This window comes from Stigmatopora argus, chromosome 9, assembly GCF_051989625.1.
Source record: "Stigmatopora argus isolate UIUO_Sarg chromosome 9, RoL_Sarg_1.0, whole genome shotgun sequence".
NCBI classification, from domain to species: Eukaryota; Metazoa; Chordata; class Actinopteri; order Syngnathiformes; family Syngnathidae; genus Stigmatopora; species Stigmatopora argus.
This window is the reverse complement of record NC_135395.1, coordinates 4,524,973-4,534,972: the sequence shown is the minus strand read 5'-3', so window position 1 is coordinate 4,534,972 and position 10,000 is coordinate 4,524,973. Positions and strand designations below refer to the sequence as shown.

General features: G+C 37.7%; 1 protein-coding gene and 1 long non-coding RNA gene across 2 annotated transcripts in view; one reads left to right on the top strand and one right to left on the bottom strand.

Moving 5' to 3' along the window:
• The window catches only part of LOC144082995 (uncharacterized), an 84,086-nt gene that overhangs the window by 29,348 nt on the left and 44,738 nt on the right, over window positions 1-10,000 (top strand). The gene's annotated exons all lie outside the window — the stretch shown is intronic.
• The window catches only part of efemp2a (EGF containing fibulin extracellular matrix protein 2a), a 30,916-nt gene that overhangs the window by 15,459 nt on the left and 5,457 nt on the right, over window positions 1-10,000 (bottom strand). The window contains exons 2-4 of the mRNA XM_077610513.1: window positions 3,081-3,276; window positions 1,750-1,798; window positions 198-386 (exon numbers count right to left, since the gene is read on the bottom strand). Coding sequence (XP_077466639.1) covers window positions 198-386; window positions 1,750-1,798; window positions 3,081-3,164 — 322 coding nt within the window. The 5' untranslated portion in view covers window positions 3,165-3,276. The remainder of the gene's footprint in view (window positions 1-197; window positions 387-1,749; window positions 1,799-3,080; window positions 3,277-10,000) is intronic.

Here is a 10,000-nt window from a genome sequence, read left to right as displayed (position 1 = left end):
TATGTTATTGCAAGCCTAAACACTTGTTTCTTGGTTTCCATCTCCTAAACTTATTCAGCAACACATTGTCAACCATTTACTTAAAATAATTAATCGATAGCTACAGCTCGAAATGATACACTAGGATAAAAACAATAGTGAAGACAATAATAATAATAGAATTTACTCCATAGATTTCAACTATGAGATCCGCTCACCCACGCAGCTGTCGCCCTGAGGCACATAGCCTAGGGGGCAAGGGTTGAAGGCCTCGGTGGGAGCGACAGGGGGCTCTGGGGCCGGGATGACCGAGGCCGAGCGGGGGAGGCACAGGTAGCCACCGTAGTGGTTGAAGCATTTCATCTCCCCCTTGCACGCATCAGGGATGGTCTCGCACTCATTTATGTCTGGGGGGAACAAAACAGTGGCTAAGTCAACTTTACATTGTAAAATAAGAGGGGAAAAACTGACAATTTGAATAGTTTGCTTTTATATTCTAGGCACATTGGTAAAAATTGAAACATTCTACAAGGCCCATAGAATCATTGATGACCCTTTTTATTTCATTCAAAAATTCCAAATAAAACAGTTACAGGGGAAAATGTTGATTTGGGCCATTGGGTTTTATGATCTAAATTATGATCAATTATAGTGGATCATAAATGTTTTACGACACATCTCAGTATTTTTTTAAATCAAATGTTCAGGACATAATCTTTATGACATGAATGTCATCTACTTAATATTTGACCAAACAACTTGACCTTTGACATAATTTAGGTACAGTCCTTCTCCAAATGGTTAGGACCTAACCAATATGACAAGGCGATGGCATAAAAAAAAGCAAATTTATATTTCACATCAAAGTAATATAGGATGTAAGGAAAAAAACAAATAGGTTAGAATCAAATCTACTCAATGTTTATCATCAATCATCACTTTGAAAAGTCCGAATGTTGAAATCATCAACACCTAAAGAAAATTGCTTTAAAAAAATGATGGCTAAGCTTCAAAACAAAACACTTGAACCCTATGTACAACCAACTTTATGTTAGGATAGTTCAAAAACATGCACACCAGAGGGCAAGCAATGTTCCAATTACAAAAAGGTGACTTTTCCACAGCCGCAGGTATGCCACGTAAAATGGTTTTACCATTTTATTTATATCCTTCACTAGCTAAGACGAATTTACTCAATAACAACAGCTAACTCATTCATTGCCATTGAGGAAAAACAACAGGTGACACAAACATACTTCTCAACTCGTACAGTTTGCTCCTACATTGTATGAATGCATTTTAGCATAACAGAGAGCAGCTGGATTCAGCCTTGTTAGAAAAGTTGTGTCATTAAACTCTTGCCACCAGGGGGAGTGTATCCTCCCAAATCAATAAAACAAAATACAACACTTTCAAAACAAAACATTATAACGTCACAGTTTTATGAATCATCGACGCAGCAAAATTGAATTTGAAGGGTTTTTTCTAATTGATTTACTCTATTTTATCAATCAAACATTGCAGCAATAATATATATGTATATATATATATATATATATATATATATATATATATATATATATATATATATATATATATATATTGAATTCAGTGTGAAACCCAGCTGTATGCTTAGATAAGCATATTGGCTGTCATTGACGACTATTGACGTCAAATTGAGAGGACGGGAAGCAATCATTCAGTCCTACAATTTAGGTGAGATTTCTCAATCATAATTATAAAAATGTATAATTTCTTTTTGTGCTTTACCTTTGCAGTGCTCTGTCTGAGGGTCCCAATGATAGCCATCTGTGCATTCCTGCAAACACAACTCTCAGTTAATAAAATACAATAGGAATTTATTATTTCCTTCATTTTCTGTACCGCTTATCCTCACTAGGGTCACGGGGGTGCTGGAGCCTGTCCCAGCTAACTACGGCCACCAGGCAGGGGACACCCTGAATTGGTGGTCAGCCAATTGCAGAGCACAAGGACACAGAAAAGCATTTGCACTCACAATCATACCTTGGGGCAATTTAGTGTGTTCAACTAGCCTACTCTGCATGTTTTTGGGAACCAGAGTACCCTGAAAAAACCCACATAAGCCCGGGCAGAACCAATGGGAATTTACAGATGCTAAAATAATATATACTAAAAAAAAATAAAAAAATAAAATACACTGGTAGGGTATTGAAAAGGAATGGGAATACTATTACTATTTGAATTTTGTTTACATGCAGGTTGTTTCGCATATCAAAAATACATAAATATTTATCAAGTTAATAGGTTAGTCTAAAAAAATCCCAAAATTTATTGCGCAAACATTTGGGTTAAAAGGAAAATCTAAGATGAATGGATAAATCCTTTTTCAATGAGGCGGCCCGTGGTCAAATAGTTAGACTGTTGGCCTCACAGTTCTGGGGGCGAGGGTTTGATTCCAGGTCGGTCCTCACTGTGTGGAGTTTATATGTTCTCCCCAGGCTTGCGTGGGTTTACCCTGGGTACTCTGGTTTCCTGCCATACCCCAAGGACATGCATGGTAGGATTGTTGAACACTCTAAATTGCCCTTAGTAGGTGTGAATGGTTGTGCCGTTGTGCCCTGTGATTGGCTGGACACCAATTTAGGGTGTCCACCCACCTGGTGCTCGTAGTTGGCTGGGATTGGCTACAGCACCCTCCCAGACCGCACGGTACGGAAAATGAATGAATGAGTGACACAAAATGTCCACATTGTGAAAGATTTTTTCCCTATCGTAAGTTGTATAATGTTGTTAGTTTGTGTTTTGTTTATTGTATTTTCATATTTCTGTATGAACAAGAGACTCCCATAAACATAAGAAGCTGAAAAGTAAATTTGTGACATTCTAACTCACCAAATGTCAACTCTATATATTTTACAGATGTTTCATTGTAACTGCCATGAAAGTTTGACAGAAAGTGAATTCTGGCCAAAAGAAATTCAAGTTATCCACATATTTCCACCCGGGCCACTAGCAGAAAGGCAATATTGTGTGTGCGTGAGTGTTTTTTTTTCAAAGAAATAATCCAAACATACGTATGAGGTGTTTACGAGGGTGAGTCCGAGCAAAGAGATCCGTACCGTTTGGGTGTCAATGTCTTTGGGTGGCTCTGAAATGACGCTTTGGAGGAGCGCACACACGATTGCCAAACACGCACCCTGCATACTACCCACGTCAGACAAGAACGCACATAAAAACACACGTGTGCGCGCACACACAGCGATGAGGCAGGAGAAAGGCAGTCAGAGTTGGACGGTCAGCCCGCTCAATCGGCATCTGGCGGAAAGACCAAAATACAACATTAAAATTCATACTATACTACACTAGAATAGTATACTATACTATACTTAATCATAAAGTATAGTGTATAGTATGAACAGGCGACACACTCAATTGGCATCTATAAAACCCTTTCATCATATATCATGTCTAGAAAATAGTATACTATACTATACTACACATAACATACTATACTACACTACTGTTATAGTGGTGTGTCGTCAGGGCCTTCAAGCCCTTCTCTGCTGGCCTAAGAAATATCTGAATCACAGACTGATGTTAATTATATTTTGTCCATGAATACTTATTAAATAATTCCAAATTGTCTGTCAGTTGTCTGTTTCATTCCTTTTCCCCCTGGTTGTACTGCTTCCAGATGTGTGTTTTCATATTGAAGCATTTAACCAATCACATTTCAGCCATTATTTTTTGACAGGGTCAGAAATCTGCCTCAAGGCCTTCACAATCAGTTCTGCAGGCTCTGCTGCATTAAACAAGCATCGATAAGACTGTTGCTTTAACCAATCAGAATTCGATTTGGTGACACCAAGGCCTTCTCGCAGGCGTAGGGTTATGTCATTGCCTTCTCGCAGGTGTAGGGATACGTCATCACTTTCACCAACTATGATTGGCTAGTGACAGAGTGGACTAGCCAGAGCTACCAAACTGTATCTGGAGCGAGCTGCATAAGCAAATATATTGTTGTGTTGATTTAATAGCGGTTTTATCAACCCGTAATGGCTGAAGGAGGAGAAGAAATGGAGTCATATGTATGTATAATTTATCAGTATTATTCTACATTTGTTATCATATGCAATTGCTTTATCAGCATTGGAGCTTGCATACAGTATTTTTCCGAACCAGACAGCATTTTGGAATATAAGGAGCAAAAATCACATGAACACAATATGACTAGCGGTCCTAATGAACAAAACCCTCTTTTTATTTCACTTAGGCTGAGTGTTTTCCATCATGATGCTCTCTTTGCTGATTAGCTTGGAGAAATCAGCCCACGTTAAGATGGGTGTACCACGAACATGAGTTTATGAATGTTTGGCTTTCGATGCGGCAGGAGTTCCAACGCATAAGCAGCGGCGGCTGGATCGCGAGACAAAGTGCTGCTTGCCGCGAGGCTCGATGAGAGCGTGACATCACCGCCTATTTGTGTCTCGGGATGCAGAACGAAGCAGCGACAAAATATGGAGGACCGCAATCAAATGAACAAAGGCAACGTTAACTCATTGGCTGCCACTGACGGCAAGAGACAAACCAAAGATCCTCTAAAATTGAGTTTTTAGATTGAAGAAACTGTAACTTTAGTATATTCACACAACATTAAAACTGAGAACAGACATTCACAATTTTCCCACTTTGCATCATTTTGCATGCGTGTCAAGCCCGAGTCAACCGATTTTGTGGATCTGACGAAAAGAGTCCCAATTCGCTACCCCGGAAATGCATTAGGAGGAAAACAGTACCACATCCAAATGTCTTTTCCATCCAATTTGAACAAAGCTATCAAACAAAAGCTCAGAATAAGAGGGTTATTAGCGAAAACATTTTTTTTGCAAATCAGTTGTGCAGTACAAAATAAGGTTGCGAACAAATTGCATTTATATTTGGTTCTCAGTAATAAACTTCAAAAATAAAAAAACATAGTCGAGTGTGATAAATTGAGCTATTTTGATTGAGATATTCTTGACTTTTATGCTCTATTTGTTCTGCAAAGTTTATTCATATATATATAATGTATGTATGTATATATATACATACATTATATATATACATACATACATTATATTTATATATATATATATATATATATATATATATATATATATATATCAGTGGCGGGCCGTCAGGGCCTTCAAGGCCTTCTCTGCTGGACTAAGAAATATCTGAATCATATTATATTTTGTCCATCAATACTTATTATTCCAAATGGTCTGTTAGCTTCCTTTCATTGCTTTTCCCCCTGGTTGCACTGCTTCCAGATGTGTGTTTTCATATTGAAGCATTTAACCAATCACATTTCAGCCATTAATTGTTGCCAGATCAGATCTGCCTTAAAGCCTTCACAATCAGTTCTTGCGGGCTCGGCTGCATTAAACTAGACTGTTGCTTTTAACCAATCCGATTTCGAGTTGGCGACCCCACAATGATTTTTCATAGGCGTTAGCATTTTGCTGGCTGGGACATGTCATTGCTTTCACAAACTATGATTGGCTAGTAGGCGGGCCAAAGCAGCCAGAGATCGCAAACTCCACCCACATGGCCGACAGTGACAAAAACAAACGAATTCTGTTGCAGATTTCTCTCACAAAGCTATTTTCCAGACGGACTTTTCCAGAAAAAAAATGGACATCATTAAGAAAGGGCGGTCAACTCCGAAGCTAGCAAGCCTGTTACAGCCGGGAATATGGTGTGTGCGGCACTTTCAGTGTGCTAACTTAGCTCCACAAGCAAATAGTATATTGTTGTTTTGATTTAAAGCCATTTTCAAAACGGACTATGCCAGAAATGTGACAGGACAGGCTCGTTTTTCATCATTAGCTTCGATGGCGAAAGGAAAGAAGGAAGAAAGAAAGGAGGATGGATATTGTGTAAAAAGGATTTTTGGTGAGTAAAATATGGCCATATTCCTAAATAATATTTCAATTGTGGGCCAAGTTCTGATATCTGAAAAGCTCCAATGTTTGTATTTAATCACAAAATGCTGCTAGGAAGTGGATTTTACCCCAGTTTAATTTTTGGCGTTTCACCATTGACGTCCATCGCTGTCTTTTCCCGGGAAAAATCACCCCCCTGGCCTGGTTGTAATGTCTCAAAAGCTCCGTGATTTTTGTATTCAATCAATAAATGATGCTAGGAATTGGCTTTTACCTAATTTAAGTATTTTAGTGCATTTTTTGTCATTTCACGTATGGACGTATCGACGTTCATCGCTGTCTTTTTACCGGGGAAATGATACTCCGGGCCCGGTTCTGATGTCTAAAAAGCTCCAGTATTTGTATTTAATCAATAAATGCTGTTTTCGGCTGGATTTTACCCCATTTTCGGGCAATGTTTGCCCGTACGCCATTGACGTTCATCGCTGTCTTTTCCCGGGAAAATCACCCCCTGGCCTGGTTTTAATGTCTGAAAAGCTCCAGTATTTGTATTTAATCATGAAATGCTGCTAGGAAGTGGATTTTACCCCATTTTTGTGCATTAATTTATTGATTATTGTGTTGCAGCTGTAGCTGCAGTAGAGGTTTTATAGCCATAAAATAGTTTTTGAGGGTTGGACTGATACGTTGAAGGCGCTACCAGAAAATGCACCGCCCGCCACTGATATATATATATATATATATATATATATATATATATATATATATATATATATATATATATATATATATATATATATAATCAAATGTACGGTATATGTATCTTTTGCACTGTACTACCTCTGGATTATTTTGTTGAGCTATTTTGATTGAGATATTCTTGACTTTTCTGCTCTATTTGTTCTGCAAAGTTTATTTATATTTATATATACATATATACATATATATATATATATATATATATATATATATATATATATATATATATATATATATATATATATATATATATATATATATATATATATATATATATATATATATAGTATCAAATGTACGGTATATGTATCTTTTGCACTGTACTACCTCTGGATTATTTTGTTGTGTGTACCCCATAACTCTTTCACTGTGATTGACAGTTATAGACATCCATTTAATTTGTAAAGCCTGGCATTCAGTGTTTCAATGCCATCGATGACAATAAATGGCCAAAGCACGATTGGATTCTGGCGCAAAATGGATTGAATGTCGTCGCCGTAAATGGCAGCCAATGAGTAAATATTTAAAAATAGATTAATAACATTTTTAAAACATGATCTTTTTTACCCGATTCCGACCCTCTGACATTGACGTGATTTCGGCTCGATTTCCAATCACAAGATCGGATCTCTACTACAGCTCCACTTCCTATTTTTCAAAGAGCTTTAATATTATTCCATATATTAAAAATGGCTGCGGGCGGCCCGGTGGGGCGAGTGGTTAGCACGTCGGCCTCACAGCTCTCCCCAGGTTCTCCCCAGGCCTGCGTGGGTCTAGTCTGGGTACTCCGGTTTGCTCCCACATTACCAAAACATGCATGTGAGGCTGATTGGACACTAAAAATTGGCCCTCGGTATGAGTGTGAGCATGAGTAGTTGTCCGTCTACTTGTGCCCTGCGATCGGCTGGCCACCGATTCAGGGTGTTGTCCCCCGCCTCTGGCCCGGAGTCAGCTGGGATAGGCTCCAGCACCCCCCGCAACCCTGATGAGGATGAAGCGGTTAAGAAAATGAGATGAGGGAGAAACATGATATTATAACTTATTTTTGCATCACTTGAACCGCAAGTTGTTCAGGGTCCGCAGACCTCAACTTTTAATGACATTACGTCAGTGTGAAAAATTAGATTTTGGAATAATTTTGGAGGTTTGTGATTCCTGCTGATAAAACTTTGATGAGAATGACTATTGTTAATATAGGTGACATAGTTTTAAATCAAAAGATTTACAAATGGTGGCGTCCCTTGAGATTGTTTCAATGCAAAAAGTGTGCCGGAGGTCAAAAAGGTTGTGAAACACTGGTCTATAACAACAACAAACAAACAAGGATTTCTTGTCCATACGAGGTCCAGTATGTTCCTCGGTCATGTGGAATAATGCAGTCCCTCTATGGATTGTTAGATTTCTTTCTAGTTGGCTTTGCTAGCTTAACTGTCACTTGTTCTGCTTTCTTCTATGCACATTATAGTTAAGTGAATTTTCCCGCTGATAAGCTTTGCACTGGCCATCGTAAAAATAATTATTGAAATATATTTTTCATCTTTCTGTGTAAAAGTGGAGATATTACAAGTTCTAGTTGGTGCATTGGGCATTGCACACTTTATTTTGGCTATTGTAAGTTGAATGTTGGAAGAAGTTGAAATTGCATGAAAATATGTTTTTAATCTCAAAGTTTGTGGGATCTTCAGTTTTTTTTTTATCATGAGTAAGCTTGAAAATGAATAAAGGAAAAGAGTGACCTAAATATGCCATAGTGTGGTAATGACAGTTTATTTTGCTTCAAAATATTTGAGTGCTGGTCTAAAAATATGTATAAGACATAAAGGTGCGCATTGTAGTTTGTGTAGCGCTTATATTGGAGGGCAATTTACTTTTCATGCAGCGGTTTCAAAAAGTCTCCCAGTCCGGTACTATAAACACATCTGATAGACTTTTTTGGGAGGCTCGATAGATTGGAAGACTATTGATTCCAATGGCAGCCTATATAGCAGCGGTAGGGAACCTATGGCTCGGGAGCCACATGTGGCTCTTTTGATGGGTGCATATGGCTCTGAGCTAAAATATGGAAACCGGTGGTGAGAGAAAACAGTCCCGAATGCACCAATAGGAACGTCAGGTCGGCACTGTGGCATTGATTTTTTTTCCATTAGTCTTCTGCATTCATTCTCTCATTGATACTCATTGAACTAATTGAAATTCATTGATTAGCAACAGCTTAACAATGTTGTCAAAATAATTAAGAGACTTTTTGTACTTTAAAAGTTGTAAAATGACTTTAAAAAATGTGTTTTGACTTTTAAATTGTGATTATGGCTCTTAAGGAATAATATTTGAAAATAGGAATTGTTTATGGCTCTCTCTTTCAAAAAAGTTCCCGACCCCTGCTATATAGGAAGGGAGTAAATTAAAACCAATACAAATAGACTATATAGTACATTTGAAGTACGAGTATATTTGTTTCGCCGTGAAATGTTAAATACTAAAACAGGTGAAAGGGAGTAGCAAGACAATGGAATTAGGAACAACAAAAAGAAATACAAATTTTATATTGGTTGTTTGGTTTTTGAGGACTCTTTAAATATGCCCTCTCTTGCCTAACTCGGAACCTACATGTAAATTTAAGTCTGCCATTAATTAATGTAATTAATCAGGCCTGAGACACACAAAAAAATTACCATATTATTTATATTTTTTTAAAGAATTTTGGTGGTTTATTCTTATTTGTATTTTTTTTACATAAAGGAATAGAAACTAACTTGAAACATACAGGCAACAATTACTAAGTCTGCAATCACTTAACGTAAGTAATCAGGCCTGCGGGAAAAAAAATGAAATGATTTTTAAAACGTTTTTTTAAAATTGGTTTATTTATTTATTTTTTTAAATAAAAGAATAGAAAAAAAACTAGCAAAGGAGTTTTCAATACATTCATACCTCCCTCTCCTTACGGATGCCTCAGGTACAAAATTTTCAGGTTACAAAATTTTTATATGCAAATTGACTTTCGAACCTCGCTACCCTGTACTGGGCTCTCATTTCATCGCTCTCATTCCATCTCATATAATGACAATAAAACCATGCAATTCAATTGAATACATACCTGTCCACCTCGACTAAATGCTCCCCTTATTATTGATTGCAATTCCCCTTATTAAGCGATTAAACCCATACAAATGCAACGCGGCACATATTTTCACACACATGTAGCACAAAGTGGACGGCTTTTGGCCCTGGTAGAACCGCTATTTAGGGGACAAACATGGGTATTACGTCTCCCATAATAACGGCCGCGGAGGGAACTATTTCAGCGGTGCAGGGCACATTTTCCATGACCGGACATTTGGTCGCCGGACTTT